The 22,324-nt window shown below is 46.9% G+C and overlaps 1 protein-coding gene across 1 annotated transcript in view; it reads right to left on the bottom strand.

Moving 5' to 3' along the window:
* Nucleotides 1-22,324, bottom strand: part of LOC141145645 (unconventional myosin-Ig-like) — a 238,484-nt gene that overhangs the window by 30,947 nt on the left and 185,213 nt on the right. Inside the window, exon 21 of the mRNA XM_073632482.1 lies at nucleotides 15,613-15,767. Within this exon, the coding sequence (XP_073488583.1) occupies nucleotides 15,613-15,767 (155 nt within the window). The remainder of the gene's footprint in view (nucleotides 1-15,612; nucleotides 15,768-22,324) is intronic.

The raw sequence follows: 22,324 nt of genomic DNA, 5'->3' as shown, positions 1-22,324 counted from the left end.
TGTGTGTATGGTGTCACCCCATGTGTGTGTGTGTATGGTGTCACCCTATGTGTGTGTGTATGGTGTCACCCTATGTGTGTGTGTGTATGGTGTCACCCTATGTGTGTGTGTATGGTGTCACCCTATGTGTGTGTGTGTGTGTATGGTGTCACCCTATGTGTGTGTGTATGGTGTCACCCCATGTGTGTGTGTATGGTGTCACCCTATGTGTGTGTGTATGGTGTCACCCTATGTGTGTGTGTGTATGGTGTCACCCTATGTGTGTGTGTATGGTGTCACCCTATGTGTGTGTGTGTATGGTGTCACCCTATGTGTGTGTATATGGTGTCACCCTATGTGTGTGTGTATGGTGTCACCCTATGTGTGTGTGTGTGTATGGTGTCACCCCATGTGTGTGTGTGTATGGTGTCACCCTATGTGTGTGTGTATGGTGTCACCCTATGTGTGTGTGTGTGTATGGTGTCACCCCATGTGTGTGTGTGTATGGTGTCACCCTATGTGTGTGTGTATGGTGTCACCCTATGTGTGTGTGTGTATGGTGTCACCCTATGTGTGTGTGTATGGTGTCACCCCATGTGTGTGTGTGTATGGTGTCACCCTATGTGTGTGTGTATGGTGTCACCCTATGTGTGTGTGTATGGTGTCACCCCATGTGTGTGTGTGTATGGTGTCACCCTATGTGTGTGTGTATGGTGTCACCCCATGTGTGTGTGTATGGTGTCACCCTATGTGTGTGTGTATGGTGTCACCCCATGTGTGTGTGTGTATGGTGTCACCCTATGTGTGTGTATATGGTGTCACCCTATGTGTGTGTGTATGGTGTCACCCTATGTGTGTGTATATGGTGTCACCCCATGTGTGTGTGTGTATGGTGTCACCCTATGTGTGTGTGTGTATGGTGTCACCCTATGTGTGTGTATATGGTGTCACCCTATGTGTGTGTGTATGGTGTCACCCTATGTGTGTGTATATGGTGTCACCCCATGTGTGTGTGTGTATGGTGTCACCCCATGTGTGTGTGTGTATGGTGTCACCCTATGTGTGTGTGTATGGTGTCACCCTATGTGTGTGTGTATGGTGTCACCCCATGTGTGTGTGTGTATGGTGTCACCCTATGTGTGTGTGTATGGTGTCACCCTATGTGTGTGTGTGTATGGTGTCACCCTATGTGTGTGTATATGGTGTCACCCTATGTGTGTGTGTATGGTGTCACCCCATGTGTGTGTGTGTATGGTGTCACCCTATGTGTGTGTGTATGGTGTCACCCTATGTGTGTGTGTGTATGGTGTCACCCTATGTGTGTGTATATGGTGTCACCCTATGTGTGTGTGTGTATGGTGTCACCCCATGTGTGTGTGTGTATGGTGTCACCCTATGTGTGTGTGTATGGTGTCACCCCATGTGTGTGTGTGTATGGTGTCACCCTATGTGTGTGTGTATGGTGTCACCCTATGTGTGTGTGTGTATGGTGTCACCCTATGTGTGTGTATATGGTGTCACCCTATGTGTGTGTGTATGGTGTCACCCTATGTGTGTGTGTGTGTATGGTGTCACCCCATGTGTGTGTGTTTATGGTGTCAACCTATGTGTGTGTATGGTGTCACCCTATGTGTGTGTGTATGGTGTCACCCCATGTGTGTGTGTGTATGGTGTCACCCTATGTGTGTGTGTATGGTGTCACCCTATGTGTGTGTGTATGGTGTCACCCCATGTGTGTGTGTGCATGGTGTCACCCTATGTGTGTGTGTATGGTGTCACCCCATGTGTGTGTGTGTATGGTGTCACCCTATGTGTGTGTGTGTATGGTGTCACCCCATGTGTGTGTGTGTATGGTGTCACCCTATGTGTGTGTGTATGGTGTCACCCTATGTGTGTGTGTGTATGGTGTCACCCTATGTGTGTGTATATGGTGTCACCCTATGTGTGTGTATGGTGTCACCCTATGTGTGTGTGTATGGTGTCACCCTATGTGTGTGTGTATGGTGTCACCCCATGTGTGTGTGTATGGTGTCACCCTATGTGTGTGTGTGTGTATGGTGTCACCCTATGTGTGTGTGTATGGTGTCACCCTATGTGTGTGTGTATGGTGTCACCCTATGTGTGTGTGTGTATGGTGTCACCCTATGTGTGTGTGTATGGTGTCACCCTATGTGTGTGTGTGTATGGTGTCACCCTATGTGTGTGTATATGGTGTCACCCTATGTGTGTGTGTATGGTGTCACCCTATGTGTGTGTATATGGTGTCACCCTATGTGTGTGTGTATGGTGTCACCCTATGTGTGTGTATGGTGTCACCCTATGTGTGTGTGTATGGTGTCACCCTATGTGTGTGTGTATGGTGTCACCCTATGTGTGTGTGTATGGTGTCACCCCATGTGTGTGTGTATGGTGTCACCCTATGTGTGTGTGTGTATGGTGTCACCCTATGTGTGTGTGTGCATGGTGTCACCCTATGTGTGTGTGTGTATGGTGTCACCCCATGTGTGTGTGTTTATGGTGTCACCCTATGTGTGTGTGTATGGTGTCACCCTATGTGTGTGTGTATGGTGTCACCCTATGTGTGTGTGTATGGTGTCACCCCATGTGTGTGTGTATGGTGTCACCCTATGTGTGTGTGTATGGTGTCACCCTATGTGTGTGTGTGCATGGTGTCACCCTATGTGTGTGTGTGTATGGTGTCACCCCATGTGTGTGTGTTTATGGTGTCACCCCATGTGTGTGTGTTTATGGTGTCACCCTATGTGTGTGTATATGGTGTCACCCTATGTGTGTGTATATGGTGTCACCCTATGTGTGTGTGTATGGTGTCACCCCATGTGTGTGTGTTTATGGTGTCACCCTATGTGTGTGTGTATGGTGTCACCCTATGTGTGTGTGTATGGTGTCACCCCATGTGTGTGTGTGTATGGTGTCACCCTATGTGTGTGTGTATGGTGTCACCCTATGTGTGTGTGTGTATGGTGTCACCCTATGTGTGTGTATATGGTGTCACCCTATGTGTGTGTGTGTATGGTGTCACCCTATGTGTGTGTGTGTGTATGGTGTCACCCCATGTGTGTGTATATGGTGTCACCCCATGTGTGTGTGTGTATGGTGTCACCCTATGTGTGTGTGTGTATGGTGTCACCCTATGTGTGTGTGTGTGTATGGTGTCACCCTATGTGTGTGTGTGTATGGTGTCACCCCATGTGTGTGTGTGTATGGTGTCACCCTATGTGTGTGTGTGTATGGTGTCACCCCATGTGTGTGTGTGTATGGTGTCACCCTATGTGTGTGTGTGTATGGTGTCACCCTATGTGTGTGTGTGTGTATGGTGTCACCCCATGTGTGTGTGTGTATGGTGTCACCCCATGTGTGTGTATGTATGGTGTCACCCTATGTGTGTGTGTGTGTATGGTGTCACCCTATGTGTGTGTGTGTATGGTGTCACCCTATGTGTGTGTGTATGGTGTCACCCCATGTGTGTGTATATGGTGTCACCCCATGTGTGTGTGTGTATGGTGTCACCCTATGTGTGTGTGTGTATGGTGTCACCCCATGTGTGTGTGTATGGTGTCACCCTATGTGTGTGTGTATGGTGTCACCCTATGTGTGTTTGTATGGTGTCACCCCATGTGTGTGTGTGTGTATGGTGTCACCCCATGTGTGTGTGTGTATGGTGTCACCCCATGTGTGTGTATATGGTGTCACCCCATGTGTGTGTGTGTATGGTGTCACCCTATGTGTGTGTATATGGTGTCACCCCATGTGTGTGTGTGTATGGTGTCACCCCATGTGTGTGTGTATGGTGTCACCCTATGTGTGTGTTTATGGTGTCACCCCATGTGTGTGTATATGGTGTCACCCCATGTGTGTGTGTGTATGGTGTCACCCCATGTGTGTGTGTATGGTGTCACCCCATGTGTGTGTGTATGGTGTCACCCCATGTGTGTGTGTATGGTGTCACCCTATGTGTGTGTGTGTATGGTGTCACCCTATGTGTATATGCTCTGTCACTCTGCATGTATGGTGTCACCCTATGTGTGTGTGTGTATGGTGTCACCCTATGTGTATATGCTCTGTCACTCTGCATGTATGGTGTCACCCTATGTGTGTGTGTGTATGGTGTCACCCTATGTGTGTGTGTATGGTGTCACCCCATGTGTGTGTGTGTATGGTGTCACCCTATGTGTGTGTGTATGGTGTCACCCTATGTGTGTGTGTATGGTGTCACCCTATGTGTGTGTGTGTATGGTGTCACCCTATGTGTGTGTGTATGGTGTCACCCCATGTGTGTGTGTATGGTGTCACCCCATGTGTGTGTATATGGTGTCACCCCATGTGTGTGTGTATGGTGTCACCCCATGTGTGTGTGTATGGTGTCACCCCATGTGTGTGTATATGGTGTCACCCCATGTGTGCGTGTATGGTGTCACCCCATGTGTGTGTATATGGTGTCACCCCATGTGTGTGTGTATGGTGTCACCCTATGTGTGTGTGTATGGTGTCACCCCATGTGTGTGTATATGGTGTCACCCCATGTGTGTGTGTATGGTGTCACCCCATGTGTGTGTGTATGGTGTCACCCTATGTGTATATGCTCTGTCACTCTGCATGTATGGTGTCACCCTATGTGTATGGTGTCACTGTGTGTGTATGGTGTCACTGTGTGTGTATGGTGTCAGGTCCTCTTTATGGAGAGATCTGGGGCCAGAAAGACCCCAAATGTCTCCTTTAGCTTTAAAAAGCAAAAGATCAAAAAAGAAAAAAATAACAATTTAAAAAAAAAAAATGTGTTTACTTGTGTGTGTGTATGGTGTCACCCCATGTGTGTGTGTGTATGGTGTCACCCTATGTGTGTGTGTGTATGGTGTCACCCCATGTGTGTGTGTGTATGGTGTCACCCCATGTGTGTGTGTGTATGGTGTCACCCTATATGTGTGTGTGTATGGTGTCACCCCATGTGTGTGTGTGTATGGTGTCACCCTATGTGTGTGTGTGTATGGTGTCACCCCATGTGTGTGTGTATGGTGTCACCCCATGTGTGTGTGTATGGTGTCACCCCATGTGTGTGTATATGGTGTCACCCCATGTGTGTGTATATGGTGTCACCCTATGTGTGTGTGTGTATGGTGTCACCCTATGTGTATATGCTCTGTCACTCTGCATGTATGGTGTCACCCTATGTGTATGGTGTCACTGTGTGTGTATGGTGTCACCCCATGTGTGTGTGTATATGGTGTCACCCTATGTGTGTGTGTGTGTATGGTGTCACCCTATGTGTGTGTGTATGGTGTCACCCTATGTGGGTGTGTGTATGGTGTCACCCCATGTGTGTGTGTATGGTGTCACCCTATGTGTGTGTGTATGGTGTCACCCCATGTGTGTGTATATGGTGTCACCCCATGTGTGTGTGTATGGTGTCACCCCATGTGTGTGTGTATGGTGTCACCCCATGTGTGTGTATATGGTGTCACCCCATGTGTGTGTGTATGGTGTCACCCCATGTGTGTGTGTATGGTGTCACCCTATGTGTGTGTGTATGGTGTCACCCCATGTGTGTGTATATGGTGTCACCCCATGTGTGTGTGTATGGTGTCACCCCATGTGTGTGTGTATGGTGTCACCCTATGTGTATATGCTCTGTCACTCTGCATGTATGGTGTCACCCTATGTGTATGGTGTCACTGTGTGTGTATGGTGTCACTGTGTGTGTATGGTGTCAGGTCCTCTTTATGGAGAGATCTGGGGCCAGAAAGACCCCAAATGTCTCCTTTAGCTTTAAAAAGCAAAAGATCAAAAAAGAAAAAAATAACAATTTAAAAAAAAAATGTGTTTACTTGTGTGTGTGTATGGTGTCACCCCATGTGTGTGTGTGTATGGTGTCACCCTATGTGTGTGTGTGTGTATGGTGTCACCCCATGTGTGTGTGTGTATGGTGTCACCCCATGTGTGTGTGTGTATGGTGTCACCCTATATGTGTGTGTGTATGGTGTCACCCCATGTGTGTGTGTGTATGGTGTCACCCCATGTGTGTGTGTATGGTGTCACCCCATGTGTGTGTGTATGGTGTCACCCCATGTGTGTGTATATGGTGTCACCCCATGTGTGTGTATATGGTGTCACCCTATGTGTGTGTGTGTATGGTGTCACCCTATGTGTATATGCTCTGTCACTCTGCATGTATGGTGTCACCCTATGTGTGTGTGTATATGGTGTCACCCTATGTGTGTGTGTGTGTGTGTATGGTGTCACCCTATGTGTGTGTGTGTATGGTGTCACCCTATGTGTGTGTGTATGGTGTCACCCTATGTGTGTGTGTGTGTATGATGTCACCCTATGTGTGTGTGTGTGTATGGTGTCACCCTATGTGTGTGTGTGTATGATGTCACCCCATGTGTGTGTGTGTAAAGTGTCACCCCATGTGTGTGTGTGTATGGTGTCACCCTATGTGTGTGTGTGTATGATGTCACCCCATGTGTGTGTGTGTAAAGTGTCACCCCATGTGTGTGTGTGTATGGTGTCACCCTATGTGTGTTTGTATGGTGTCACCCTATGTGTGTGTGTATGGTGTCACCCCATGTGTGTGTGTGTATGGTGTCACCCTATGTGTGTTTGTATGGTGTCACCCTATGTGTGTGTGTGTGTATGGTGTCACCCTATGTGTGTGTGTGTGTGTGTGTATGGTGTCACCCTATGTGTGTTGTGTGTGTGTGTGTGTATGGTGTCACCCCATGTGTGTGTGTGTATGGTGTCACCCTATGTGTGTGTGTGTATGGTGTCACCCTATGTGTGTGTGTGTATGGTGTCACCCTATGTGTGTGTGTGTGTGTGTGTATGGTGTCACCCTATGTGTGTGTGTGTGTATGGTGTCACCCCATGTGTGTTTGTATGGTGTCACCCTATGTGTGTGTGTATGGTGTCACCCCATGTGTGTGTGTGTATGGTGTCACCCTATGTGTGTGTGTATGGTGTCACCCTATGTGTGTGTGTGTGTATGGTGTCACCCTATGTGTGTGTGTGTATGGTGTCACCCTATGTGTGTGTGTATGGTGTCACCCTATGTGTGTGTGTGTATGGTGTCACCCTATGTGTGTGTGTATGGTGTCACCCTATGTGTGTGTGTATGGTGTCACCCTATGTGTGTGTGTGTATGGTGTCACCCTATGTGTGTGTGTATGGTGTCACCCTATGTGTGTGTGTGTATGGTGTCACCCCATGTGTGTGTGTGTATGGTGTCACCCTATGTGTGTGTGTATGGTGTCACCCTATGTGTGTGTGTGTATGGTGTCACCCTATGTGTGTGTGTGTGTATGGTGTCACCCTATGTGTGTGTGTGTATGGTGTCACCCTATGTGTGTGTGTATGGTGTCACCCCATGTGTGTGTGTGTATGGTGTCACCCCATGTGTGTGTGTGTATGGTGTCACCCTATGTGCGTGTGTGTATGGTGTCACCCCATGTGTGTGTGTATGATGTCACCCTATGTGTGTGTGTATGTGTCACCCTATGTGTGTGTGTATGGTGTCACCCTATGTGTGTGTGTGTATGGTGTCACCCTATGTGTGTGTGTATGGTGTCACCCTATGTGTGTGTGTATGGTGTCACCCCATGTGTGTGTGTGTATGGTGTCACCCCATGTGTGTGTGTGTACTGGTGTCACCCTATGTGTGTGTGTATGGTGTCACCCTATGTGTGTGTGTGTATGGTGTCACCCTATGTGTGTGTAAATGGTGTCACCCTATGTGTGTGTGTATGGTGTCACCCCATGTGTGTGTGTATGGTGTCACCCCATGTGTGTGTGTGATGGTGTCACCCTATGTGTGTGTGTGTATGGTGTCACCCCATGTGTGTGTGTATGGTGTCACCCTATGTGGTGTGTGTATGGTGTCATCCATGTGTGTGTATATGGTGTCACCCCATGTGTGTGTGTGTATGGTGTCACCCTATGTGTATATGCTCTGTCACTCTGCATGTATGGTGTCACCCTATGTGTATGGTGTCACTGTGTGTGTATGGTGTCACCCCATGTGTGTGTGTATATGGTGTCACCCTATGTGTGTGTGTGTGTATGGTGTCACCCTATGTGTGTGTGTGTATGGTGTCACCCTATGTGTGTGTGTGTATGGTGTCACCCCATGTGTGTGTGTATGGTGTCACCCTATGTGTGTGTGTATGGTGTCACCCCATGTGTGTGTATATGGTGTCACCCCATGTGTGTGTGTATGGTGTCACCCCATGTGTGTGTGTATGGTGTCACCCCATGTGTGTGTATATGGTGTCACCCCATGTGTGTGTGTATGGTGTCACCCCATGTGTGTGTGTATGGTGTCACCCTATGTGTGTGTGTATGGTGTCACCCCATGTGTGTGTATATGGTGTCACCCCATGTGTGTGTGTATGGTGTCACCCCATGTGTGTGTGTATGGTGTCACCCTATGTGTGTGTGTATGGTGTCACCCCATGTGTGTGTATATGGTGTCACCCTATGTGTGTGTGTATGGTGTCACCCCATGTGTGTGTATATGGTGTCACCCCATGTGTGTGTGTATGGTGTCACCCCATGTGTGTGTGTATGGTGTCACCCTATGTGTATATGCTCTGTCACTCTGCATGTATGGTGTCACCCTATGTGTATGGTGTCACTGTGTGTGTATGGTGTCACTGTGTGTGTATGGTGTCAGGTCCTCTTTATGGAGAGATCTGGGGCCAGAAAGACCCCAAATGTCTCCTTTAGCTTTAAAAAGCAAAAGATCAAAAAAGAAAAAAATAACAATTAAAAAAAAAAAAATGTGTTTACTTGTGTGTGTGTATGGTGTCACCCCATGTGTGTGTGTGTATGGTGTCACCCTATGTGTGTGTGTATGGTGTCACCCCATGTGTGTGTGTATGGTGTCACCCCATGTGTGTGTGTGTATGGTGTCACCCCATGTGTGTGTGTGTATGGTGTCACCCTATGTGTGTGTGTATGGTGTCACCCTATGTGTGTGTGTGTGTATGGTGTCACCCTATGTGTGTGTGTGTATGGTGTCACCCTATGTGTGTGTGTATGGTGTCACCCTATGTGTGTGTGTGTATGGTGTCACCCTATGTGTGTGTGTATGGTGTCACCCTATGTGTGTGTGTGTATGGTGTCACCCTATGTGTGTGTGTATGGTGTCACCCTATGTGTGTGTGTGTATGGTGTCACCCTATGTGTGTGTGTATGGTGTCACCCTATGTGTGTGTGTGTATGGTGTCACCCCATGTGTGTGTGTGTATGGTGTCACCCTATGTGTGTGTGTGTATGGTGTCACCCTATGTGTGTGTGTATGGTGTCACCCCATGTGTGTGTGTGTATGGTGTCACCCCATGTGTGTGTGTGTATGGTGTCACCCTATGTGCGTGTGTGTATGGTGTCACCCCATGTGTGTGTGTATGATGTCACCCTATGTGTGTGTGTATGGTGTCACCCTATGTGTGTGTGTATGGTGTCACCCTATGTGTGTGTGTGTATGGTGTCACCCTATGTGTGTGTGTATGGTGTCACCCTATGTGTGTGTGTATGGTGTCACCCCATGTGTGTGTGTGTATGGTGTCACCCTATGTGTGTGTGTATGGTGTCACCCCATGTGTGTGTGTGTATGGTGTCACCCTATGTGTGTGTGTGTATGGTGTCACCCTATGTGTGTGTGTGTATGGTGTCACCCCATGTGTGTGTGTGTATGGTGTCACCCTATGTGTGTGTGTGTATGGTGTCACCCTATGTGTGTGTGTGTATGGTGTCACCCCATGTGTGTGTGTGTATGGTGTCACCCTATGTGTGTGTATATGGTGTCACCCTATGTGTGTGTGTATGGTGTCACCCTATGTGTGTGTGTGTATGGTGTCACCCTATGTGTGTGTGTATGGTGTCACCCCATGTGTGTGTGTGTATGGTGTCACCCTATGTGTGTGTGTATGGTGTCACCCCATGTGTGTGTGTGTGTGTATGGTGTCACCCTATGTGTGTGTATATGGTGTCACCCTATGTGTGTGTGTGTATGGTGTCACCCCATGTGTGTGTGTGTGTATGGTGTCACCCTATGTGTGTGTGTGTGTATGGTGTCACCCCATGTGTGTGTGTGTATGGTGTCACCCTATGTGTGTGTGTATGGTGTCACCCTATGTGTGTGTGTATGGTGTCACCCTATGTGTGTGTGTATGGTGTCACCCTATGTGTGTGTGTATGGTGTCACCCTATGTGTGTGTGTGTGTGTATGGTGTCACCCTATGTGTGTGTGTGTATGGTGTCACCCTATGTGTGTGTGTATGGTGTCACCCTATGTGTGTGTGTATGGTGTCACCCTATGTGTGTGTGTATGGTGTCACCCTATGTGTGTGTGTATGGTGTCACCCTATGTGTGTGTGTATGGTGTCACCCTATGTGTGTGTGTGTATGGTGTCACCCTATGTGTGTGTGTGTATGGTGTCACCCTATGTGTGTGTATGGTGTCACCCTATGTGTGTGTGTGTATGGTGTCACCCTATGTGTGTGTGTGTATGGTGTCACCCTATGTGTGTGTATGGTGTCACCCTATGTGTGTGTATGGTGTCACCCTATGTGTGTGTATGGTGTCACCCCATGTGTGTGTGTGTATGGTGTCACCCTATGTGTGTGTGTGTGTATGGTGTCACCCTATGTGTGTGTGTGTATGGTGTCACCCTATGTGTGTGTATGGTGTCACCCTATGTGTGTGTGTATGATGTCACCCCATGTGTGTGTGTATGGTGTCACCCTATGTGTGTGTATGGTGTCACCCTATGTGTGTGTGTATGGTGTCACCCTATGTGTGTGTGTATGATGTCACCCTATGTGTGTGTGTATGGTGTCACCCTATGTGTGTGTGTATGATGTCACCCCATGTGTGTGTGTATGGTGTCACCCTATGTGTGTGTGTGTATGGTGTCACCCTATGTGTGTGTATGGTGTCACCCTATGTGTGTGTGTATGATGTCACCCCATGTGTGTGTGTGTATGGTGTCACCCCATGTGTGTGTGTATGGTGTCACCCCATGTGTGTGTATGGTGTCACCCCATGTGTGTGTGTGTATGGTGTCACCCTATGTGTGTGTGTATGGTGTCACCCTATGTGTGTGTGTGTATGGTGTCACCCTATGTGTGTGTGTGTATGGTGTCACCCTATGTGTGTGTGTGTGTATGGTGTCACCCTATGTGTGTGTGTGTATGGTGTCACCCTATGTGTGTGTATGGTGTCACCCCATGTGTGTGTATGGTGTCACCCTATGTGTGTGTGTGTATGGTGTCACCCTATGTGTGTGTGTATGATGTCACCCCATGTGTGTGTGTATGGTGTCACCCCATGTGTGTGTGTGTATGGTGTCACCCTATGTGTGTGTGTATGGTGTCACCCTATGTGTGTGTGTATGGTGTCACCCTATGTGTGTGTGTGTATGGTGTCACCCTATGTGTGCGTGTATGGTGTCACCCCATGTGTGTGTGTATGGTGTCACCCCATGTGTGTGTGTATGGTGTCACCCCATGTGTGTGTATATGGTGTCACCCCATGTGTGTGTGTATGGTGTCACCCTATGTGTGTGTGTATGGTGTCACCCCATGTGTGTGTATATGGTGTCACCCCATGTGTGTGTGTATGGTGTCACCCCATGTGTGTGTGTATGGTGTCACCCTATGTGTATATGCTCTGTCACTCTGCATGTATGGTGTCACCCTATGTGTATGGTGTCACTGTGTGTGTATGGTGTCACTGTGTGTGTATGGTGTCAGGTCCTCTTTATGGAGAGATCTGGGGCCAGAAAGACCCCAAATGTCTCCTTTAGCTTTAAAAAGCAAAAGATCAAAAAAGAAAAAAATAACAATTTAAAAAAAAAAAAAAAATGTGTTTACTTCAGTGCCAGACCGGAAGTGATGTCATCACGTGGCTTCAGTCCTCCAAGACCATAGAGGCGATCAGAGACAATCTGGTGTCTTTTCGCCTCTGTGACCAGCCGGCTTCGCACCGTTGGGTCGTTTCTCGGGTGCGCCGGTAAAAAACATGAAGCCAGAGAAACACCGGCGAACAGCGGCATCGGAAATCGATCCAGTGGTTATTGAGCCGCTTGGACTGCTTTCATAAGAGAAAAAATAAGAATACTGGGGTTATGGCTGATAGCTTCATCCATAACCCTGGTAAACCACTTCAAAGCCACAACATATATATATATATATATATTGTATATGTATTGCGGTCAGAATGTGGTTAAGAAAGTCATCACCTCTTGGCAGTCATGAACTCCCAACAATGGAAGTCTACCTACTCTACCCGCCTTGTGGAATAGGCACAAACCCTAAACCAAACAATGACCATGGAGACCCAGGTGGCATCTAACCAAAGTTTATCTGAGAAGCCTTTTTGGTCCTGCTGGTTGGCTCCCAGGGACTTGGATACATTTAACGCCTAGGGATTATTTCCCTGGGATCACGTAGGCCCCTTAGAATGGCCAACACCCCCCCCCCCCTCCCCCCGGAGGTGATCAATTATACAAAATAATCACATTACTCACAACAGATAATAATATTTACACATCTATCCCCCCGGAGACCCCTCGATACAGCTCCATCGTTATCACACCAATCAGCAGAAAGTCGAACAAAATACCTCAATCCCCCCCTCCCCCGTCCCAATTAGGGTGAGAGTCGCAGCTTACAAAAGTGTTAATTATTCCCAACAAAATCATCCCGGCGTGTAATTAGACATTTGTTTTTTGTTTTTTTTATATTGACAAACCCAGACGCTGTTCTGGAGTAACCCATTCAGTACCAGGCATGTCCCACAGGGCCGGGTCCGCTAAATACGGTTACTCTGTGATGGCAGGGGATCCGCGTGGGCTGAGGAGGGGACGCGACCTGTGAGGAGGGCTGGAGATAGAAATTTCCAAATGGACAAGGTGGAAGGAAGGCCTGTCACAGGTGAACAGCGGTGGCAAAGATTTTGTAGAATAAATACTTAAGGTAACAGGAATATTTTATGTGTTTGGGTGTGATCTGCTTATATTATTACTTTATTATTTTCATCAAAGGTGAGTGAATGATGAAGAATGATGAAGAAGGGAGGGTGTGATCAGTGGTGGTCAATGAAGGTGGGTGAATGATGAAGAAGGGAGGGTGCGGTCAGTGGTGGTCAATGAAGTTAGATGAATGATGAAGAAGGGAGGGCATGGTCAGTTTTGGTCAATGAAGCTTGGTGAATGATGAAGAAGAAAGGGTGTGGTCAGTGGTGGTCAATGAAGGTGGATGAATGATGGGTGGTTGATAAAGATTGGTGGGTGTTGAAGAAGGGAGGACGTGATCAGTGGTGGTCAGTAAAGGTGGGTGAATGATGAAGAAGGGTGAGTGTGGTCAGTGGTGGTCAATGAAGGTGGGTGAATAATGAAGAAGGGAGGGCATGGTCAGTGGTGGTTAATGAAGGTGGGTAAATGATGAAGAAGAGAGGGTGTTGTCAGTGGTAGTCAATTAAGGTGGGTGAATGGTGAAGAAGGGAAGGTGTAGTCAGTGGTGGTCAATGAAGGTGGGTGGATGATGAAGAAGGGAGGGCGTGATCAGTGGTGGTCAATGGAGGTGGATGAATGATGGGTGGATGATGAAGAAAGGAGGGCGTGAGCAGTGGTGGTCAGTGAAGGTGGGTGAATGATGAAGAAGGGAGGGTGTGGTCAATGAAGGTGGATGAATGATGGGTGGTTGATAAAGATGGGTGGATGATGAAGAAGGGAGGGCGTGATCAGTGGTGGTCAGTGAAGGTGGATGAATGATGAAAAAGGAGGGCGTGATCAGTGGTGGTCAGTAAAGGTGGGTGAATGACGAAGAAGGGTGAGTGTGGTCAGTGATGGTCAATGAAGGTGGGTGAATGATGAAGAAGGGAGGGCATGGTCAGGGGTGGTTAATGAAGGTTGGTAAATGATGAAAAAGGGAGGGTGTTGTCAGTGGTGGTCAATTAAGGTGGGTAAATGATGAAGAAGGGAGGGTGTGGTCAGTGGTGGTCAATGAAGGTGGATGGATGATGAAGAAGGGAGGGCATGATCAGTGGTGGTCAATGGAGGTGAATGAATGATGGGTGGATAATGAAGAAGGGAGGGTGTGATCAGTGGTGGTCCTTGAAGGTGGGTGAATGATGGTTGGTTGATAAAGGTGGGTGGATGATGAAGAAGAGAGGGCGTGATCAGTGGTGGTCAATGGAGGTGGATAAATGATGAAGAAGGGAGGGCGTGATCAGTGGTGATCAATGGTGGTGGATGAATGATGAAGAAGGGAGGGAGTGATCAGTGGTGGTCAGTGAAGGTGGGTGAATGATGAAGAAGGGTGAGTGTGGTCATTGGTGGTCAATGAAGGTGGGTGAATGATGAAGAACGGATGGCATGGTCAGTGGTGGTTAATAAAGGTGGGTAAATGATGAAGAAGGGAGGGTGTGGTCAGTGTTGGTCAATGAAGGTGGGTGGATGATGAAGAAGGGAGGGTGTGATCAGTGGTGGTCAATGGAGGTGGATGAATGATGGGTGGATGATGAAGAAGGGAGGGTGTGATCAGTGGTGGTCAATGGAGGTGGGTGAATGATGAAGAAGGGAGGGTGTTGTCAGTGGTGGTCACTTAAGGTGGGTAAATGGTGAAGAAGGGAGGGTGTGGTCAGTGGTGGTCAATGAAGGTGGTTAAATGATGAAGACAGGAGGATGCGGTCAGTGGTGCTTGAGGAAGGTGGAGAAGAAGAAGGGGTGGCGTGGTCAGTGGTTGCCGATAAAGGTGAATGGATGATGAACTCCCCTGTTCCTCACTGTTGTGGCTGCATTTGCTTTGCGTTTCCTTTTTCCACATCTCGGTTGTGGTGGAGAATGTGGGTAACAGTCTTAAGGAAGGAATCCTGTGTTATGTTGGTATGTGAAGTATCTGCGTCAGCCTGGCATGAGCTATAGTCCAGCGATAAGCCAATAAACCACATGAAAAGCTGGAATTACCGGGCGAGATCAGGAAAGTTGCCAGGTACGAATACGCAGCTAATTTCTGTTTATTCGTTGGCATGATTGGATTGGATTGTCCAATAGCAGCTCAGAATCCGAAGCCGGTCATGTGCTGCTTTTCAAAGCTTTCTCCCCTCTATTCTTATGGTCATTGTAGTACAATTGCGTCACAGAAGTTACAATCCGCTCAGACTTCCATGAGAACTTCCCAGCTCTCCCCAGGATTGTGTCATACAACCTCATCTAGTTTTTATGATTGATTTGATCGTAATGTGTCTGTGCAATCTGGGACAAGGTCATCCAGCGCCCCCAGGGCAAAGAAGCCACACTGCGCCCCCTCCCCTCCTTCATTATGTGTGAACTTAGGGGTTGTTACCCCCAGCAGCAATCTGCTTGTCAAAAGGCCTTGTATCAGAATGAGCTCACTGGCGCCCCCATCCATACAGTAAACTGCTGCGCCCAGGGCGGCCTTCCCTTCTGCCCACCCCTTGTTCTGCCCGGGTGCGATGGAGACCATGGCTCAGTAGACTCTACAATCTGATTGTATGTGGCCAACTACAGGACAACCGTCAGTCCTGAGCGGACATAAATCCCACAAGAAATAATGTTGATATATATATATATATATATAGATTATAAGAGCACTTACAATTTGAAGTGATGTGTCAGAATCCCCACCAGTTCTCCCACGCGGTTTTCTCCACCTAGCTCCGCCCTCTGCAGGCAGAACGCCATGTCGTCGTGTTTCTGGGTGTGCAGGACGATCAGCTGGTCCTGTCCGCTGGTCAGGCTCAGTCCGGTGACCTGCAAACAAGGAAGAAACGATGGTGAGGAGAGCACAGTAGCGCCATCTCATGGTCATTTCAGCAGCTGCAATTTTTTTTTTTTTTGCAAATCTGTTTATTGAGTATTAAAACATTTAACAAAAAAACAACATACACTGGTCATGACGAGTGTTAACTTTGGTACGTACAGAGTTCTGACATAGGGTAAACTGTCACATGAAACACGGCAAGGAACTCAAGGCATTACGGCATTACGGTGGGCGCAGCAAGCTGGCACCATGGGTAGGAGGACATCTCAGAAATATGTGTTACATTCACAATTGCAGATTCCCATTCATTAGCAGAAGACAATGGGTTAAGTAGGGTGTGAGTCTGAGGCTGTGGAGAAATCCGCCAGCCATTTGGACCAAACCTTGTCATATTTTTGAGGGCAACCCCTATTAGCATAACAATCTTTGTAAAGAGGCAGGCTGTTGTTGACCGATCGTTTCCACAGGGAGAGAGAAGGAGGAGGAGTAGGCTTACGCCAGCTGGGGGCTATGGCTTTGCGGGCGTAAAAGATAAGTAGGCCCGACCAGGGTGCGGCTTGCCAACGTGGGAACTATTTGTTCTATCAGGCCCAATATACATATTGCTATGGAGGGTTGAAGTGGTATGGTGGTGACCTGCGTTATGACATTTAATATCTCCTTCCAATATTCGACAATGGCTGGGCAGGTCCAAAAAACATGAGTAAAGTCACCAGGTATCCTGGGGGGGGGGAGGTGGGCTTCATTATGTGTAATCTGTGTGGGGTAAAATATGCGCGATGGACCACCTTGAGCTGTATTAGTCGGTCTCTCAAGGAGACCAGGGATCTGAAAGGGAAGTCCCATATGTCATCCCAATGGTCATTGTCAACGTTGGGAATGTCGTGTAGCCATTTGTTTCCCCAGAGTAGGGAGCGAGGTCATTATCAAGTGGAAGTAAAGTCGTGAGGTGGGCTTATTTTCACATCCGGACCTGAGGAGGTCCTCTAATGTGGATTGGACGATCTGGAGGGGAGAACTGGAGCATTGGTGACCGAAGGCATGGGAGAGTTGTAGATATCTGAAAAATAGCTCTGCAGGATGTGGAAATCAGAGATCAATTTGGGGAGTGGGGCCAGAGACAGCAGCTGCAATTTTATCTGAGAAATTAAATTGCCAATGATGACCTCTTGCACGGTTGTAGCGGCTCCTCTCCTCTGGACTGAAATGGCTTCCTCTGATTCCACTGCACACTGTAAACTTCTCACAATGTGCCTTAGAAGCTGCAGCAACCCAGATGGAGCCCCCGACTCACTTCCTTCCTGACGTCCAGCATCATCAAGTCCTAGCCCATCTTTGGATATTCCCATGTCTTGTTCCATAACATATCCCAAAAAATAAGAGGACTACTCCTCATTTTTGGGGAGCCATGAAAATCATTCCTCTACACCCCATTGGCCCGATGCTCATCCAGAACTGCTGGTGTGAAATGCAAATATAGCAAAATATTAGAGGGCCACACTGCATACAGCTCATTTTAGGCTTGTTGGCCATCGTCAGTGCAGTGTATGGAAACCATGGCTTCTATAGAGTGGGGACCCAATGAGACAGAATAATCCATACAGGTTATGGTAAGGAGGGACTAAAGGAGTAAAAAAAAAAAAAAACTGGACAGCGCTGCGACCTCAGCTTCAAAGGACAGCTCAGAAAACCCAGTGCTCAGAGGTCTCTGGGAACCTCCAACAGTCAGTAGTCCACATTGAGAAAAACCAATGCAACTGTAGTGAAATACAGCTATATAAATTCCAACGCGTTTCGGCTGCGTCACGGCTCAGCCATGATTAACCAGTTCCCACCAGGGCAAATTCTGACACTTCTCTCCATGTAAAAATCTATTTTTTTGCTAGAAAATTTACTCATAACCCCCAAACAATATAGATTTTTTTTTTTAGCAAAGACCCTTGAGAATAAAATGGCGATTGTTGCAATCTGTTATGTCACACGGTATTTGCGCAGCGATTTTTCAAATGCAATTTCTTTGGGGGGACAAAAATAAACTTTAATGAATTTCAATGCAAAGAAACACAATATATAACCCATTTTTATTTTTTTGGGTAAAACATAAAAGATGATGTTACGCTGAGTAAACAGATACCTAACATGTCACACTCTAAAATTGCGCACGCTCGTGGAGTGGCGCCAAACTACGGTACTTAAAAATCTCCATAGGCGACGCTTTAAAAATGTTTACAGGTTACCAATTTAAAGTTTCAGAGGAGGTCTAGCGATAAAATTATTGCTCTTGCTCTGACGTTTGCGGTGATACCGCACATGTGTGGCGTGAACACCTTTTAAATATGCTGGCGCGACCTACGTCTGCGTGAATACACAAGTGATAAGGGCGCTTTGAAAAAAAAAAAGGTAATTATTTTTTTATTTTTACACTGTCCCTTTAATTTTTTTTATCACTTTTATTCCTATCACAAGAAATGTAAACATCCTAATATAAATAAGGCATGACAGGTCCTCTTTATGGAGATATCTGGGGTCTATAAGACCCCAGATCTCTCCTCTACCCCGGAAAGCATGAGATCAAAAAAACAAAAACCCATTGATCTCTGCTTTCTATGGGAAAATGATGGCAGTGTTTACATCTGAAGTGACATCATGAGATGGTCATAGAGATGGCCGTGGACCTTCCGGTCCTCAGCCAGATCTGTGGTAATCCAGCGCCGTTGCCGGATCGGATCTCCAGCCTCCCAGGGTCATAGAGATGTTGTAAACCCACGTCACCGCTGGGTCAGATCTCCATCTTCTTGATCGCACGGGAGAGCCCGAAGAGGCACCAAAGGGCAGCGGGAGGGTAAAAGCCATCCAGTGGCTAATGAGCCTCTAGGATGGCTTTTTTTATTGCAGGGAATCACTGGCTGAAAAGAAAGATACCTGGATAATACCTGTAGCTGCAACCATCATCCAGATTAGGGTTTTCCTGATACCACTTTTTTAAGACTGAGTACCAATACCGTACTCGCCGATACCGATTACCGATACTTTTTTTTTTAATGTCATGTGACAGTTTTCAAAGCACAGTACAGATTAGGTGGCACAGATATTCAGCACTGATTGGCACCGATAGGTGGCACTAATTAAGCAGCAATGATCTGCACTGATAGGATTAGGTGGCACTGATATGCAGCACAGATGAGCACTGACTGATGGCACTAATAGGTGGCACTGACTGATGGCTGGCACTGATAGATGGCACTGATAGATGGCACTGACAGGTGGCTGGCACTGATAGATGGCAGTGATAGGTGGCTGGCACTGATAGATGGCACTGACTGATGGCTGGCACTGATGGCTGGGCACTGACTGATGGCTGGCACTGATAGATGACCCTGATAGGTGGCTGGCACTGATAGATGGCACTGATGGGTGGCACTGACAGGTGGCTGGCACTGATGGCTGGGCACTGACTGATGGCTGGCACTGATAGATGGCCCTGATAGGTGGCTGGCACTGATAGATGGCACTGATGGGTGGCACTGACAGGTGGCTGGCACTGATGGCTGGGCACTGACTGATGGCTGGCACTGACAGGTGGCTGGCACTGATGGCTGGCACTGCTAGGCGGCACTTATGGGCATTGGGCACTGATAGGTGGCATTTATGGACACTGATGGGCAGGCACGGAAATGCAGCCAGCAATAAATGACATGAGAGGAAAGGCTGCCTGCGACGCCCATCTTGGTACTCCTTGCACTCAGCCGCATAAAAGCAGCAGCGGACATCTTGTTACACCCAGCCCGAACTATATGGGCTGGGTGTAACAAGATGCCCGCTGCTGGCTTACTGCGGTCGAGTGCAGGGGATACCAAGATGGGCATCGGGATGTTCAACCGCTGACACCGACACGGAGCGTCACTTCGTTGTTCCGCCTGCTGACTTCCGGTTGGGCCGCCTCTCCCAGGTATCGGATTGGGCATCGGGAGCATTTGCGGGAATACAAGTACTCCCGCAAATGCTCGCTAATCCAGATATCACCACTCAAAGTCCACGGCGTCATATGACGTCATGCGGGCGGGAAGTTGTTAAGGCCTGAGAGGCCGAAACGCGCCGGAGGGTTTGTACAGCCATTTCATTGTGTCTAAGAATGGAATGAAAAAGTCACCTAACTAAACCCCTATAAATCCACTATGATAATTCTGTCCAGGCTGGGACTAGAGGAGCACACAGTCACCCGGTCTAATTTTTATTCCTGAGATGCTGAAGGGGGGATGGGACGGAGATATGCGCAGAGAAGAAAGGACCTTCTATGTGGAGTGTGTGCGTCCGTACAGCGAGCACACAGCACTATAATCTCGTTAGCTCATTAAAGCCGTCCAGTGATCAGATTTAATCCAATATTACTAATTTCTTTCAATTTCATTTCCCCCCAGAGGAATTTTCACGCTTTGCGATGAATTATATCCGGACTCAGAAGGAGAATTTTTTTGTGCCAAGGCCGATATGCGCACATTTAAAAGAGTGCAACCATTAAAACGCGTCATTCTTTTTTTTTCTGACCTTTTTTTTTCTGACACCATCTGGATTCTAATCAGTGGTTGGCATTGAGGGTCTCGGAGCAGAGATGTCCCACGTCAATCCGTTTTTTCGCCTTTTTTTGCCGATACGGCGACGCCCTCTTCTCCATACATAGGAATAGGTGTGACATCATAGAACGCTACGCGGTCAGCTCGTGACTATCACCCAATCCACTAAGGAAACCATTACCCCCCCCCCCCCAATAGCTGATTTAATAAAACAAATGATTTAAAATTTACTCCAGGAGCGAGGACCTCCCAGGAGCAGCCAATAACATAATAAACTCTAAGCCCATAAATAAATATATAACGAATAATAATAATAATAAAAAATTATTATTACAAATAATAATCATAAATTGAATTTACTAGTGATAAAACCCACTCCGGAGCAGCGTATAAAACCCATTCTAAACCAATAAATAATGATAATAATAATAATAATAATAATAATAATGAAAAAAAAATTATGAATACATATAATAATCTTAAATTTTATTTACTCTAGTAATAAGACCAACACAAGAGCAGCTCATAAAACCCATTCTAAACCAATAAATAAATAATCATAATAATAGTAATAATAATAAATTCTAAGCCAATAAATAATACTAATCATACATTTGAAGCTAATAATTAAATAAAAAAAAATATTTTATTAATAATAATAATAATAATAATAATAATAATAATAGATTAATAGATAATTTCAAGTAATAATCAATAATAATAATAAACTGAATTTACTCTACTGATAAGACCCACTCCAGCGCAGCTTATACAGTGCCTTAAAAAAGTATTCACACCCCTTGACATTTTCTACGTTTTGTCATGTTACAACCAAAAACATAAATGTATTTTATTGGGATTTTATGTGATGGACCAACACAAAGTGGCACATAATTGTGAAGTGGAAGGAAAATGATAAATGGTTTTCCAATTTTTTTTACAAATATATATATATCTGAAAAGCGTCTATGTATGTGTATGTGTGTGTGTGTGTGTGTGTGTGTGGGGGGGGGGGGGGGGGCATTTGTATGGCGCCCCCTTTACTCTGATACCCCTAACTAAAATCTAGTGGAACCAATTGCCTTCAGAAGTCACCTAATTAGTAAATAGAGTCCACCTGTGTGTCATTTAATCTCAGTATAAATACAGCTGTTCTGTGAAGCCCTCAGAGAAGCCCTTTGTTAGAGAACCTTAGTGAACAAATAGCATCATGAAGGCCAAGGAACACACCCGACAAGTCAGGGATAAAGTTGTGGAGAAGTATAAAGCAGGGTTAACTTATAAAAAAATATCCCAAGCTTTGAACATCTCACGGAGCTCTGTTCAATCCATCACCTGAAAATGGAAAGAGTATGGCACAACTGCAAACCTACCAAGACATGGCCGTCCACCTAAACTGACCGGCCGGGCAAGGAGAACATTCATCAGAGAAGAGCCAAGAGGTCCATGGTAACTCTGGAGGAGCTGCAGAGATCCACAGCTCAGGTGGGAGAATCTGTCCACAGGACAACTATTAGTCGTGTTCTCCACAAATCTGCCCTTTATGGAAGAGTGACAAGAAGAAAGACATTGGTGAAAGAAAGTCATAAGAAGTCCTGTTTGTAGTTTGTGAGAAGCCATGTGGAGGACACAGCAAACATGTGGAAGAAGGTGATCTGGTCACATGAGACCAAAATTCAACTTTTTGGCCTAAAAGAAAAACGTTATGTGTGGGGGAAAACTAACACTGCACATCACCCTGAACACACCATCCCCACTGTGAAACATGGTGGTGGCAGCATCATGTGGTGGGGATGCTTTTCTTCAGCAGGGACAGGGAAGCTGGTCAGAGTTGATGGGAAGATGGATGGAGACAAATACAGGACAATCTTAGAAGAAAACCTGTTAGAGTCTACAAAAGACTTGAGACTGGGGCGGAGGTTCACCTTCCAGCAGGACAACGACCCGAAACATCCAGCCAGAGCTACAATGGAATG

The sequence above is a fragment of the Aquarana catesbeiana genome, linkage group LG05, assembly GCF_042186555.1.
Source record: "Aquarana catesbeiana isolate 2022-GZ linkage group LG05, ASM4218655v1, whole genome shotgun sequence".
NCBI lineage: Eukaryota > Metazoa > Chordata > Amphibia > Anura > Ranidae > Aquarana > Aquarana catesbeiana.
This window is presented reverse-complemented; position numbering and strand designations above follow the sequence as displayed.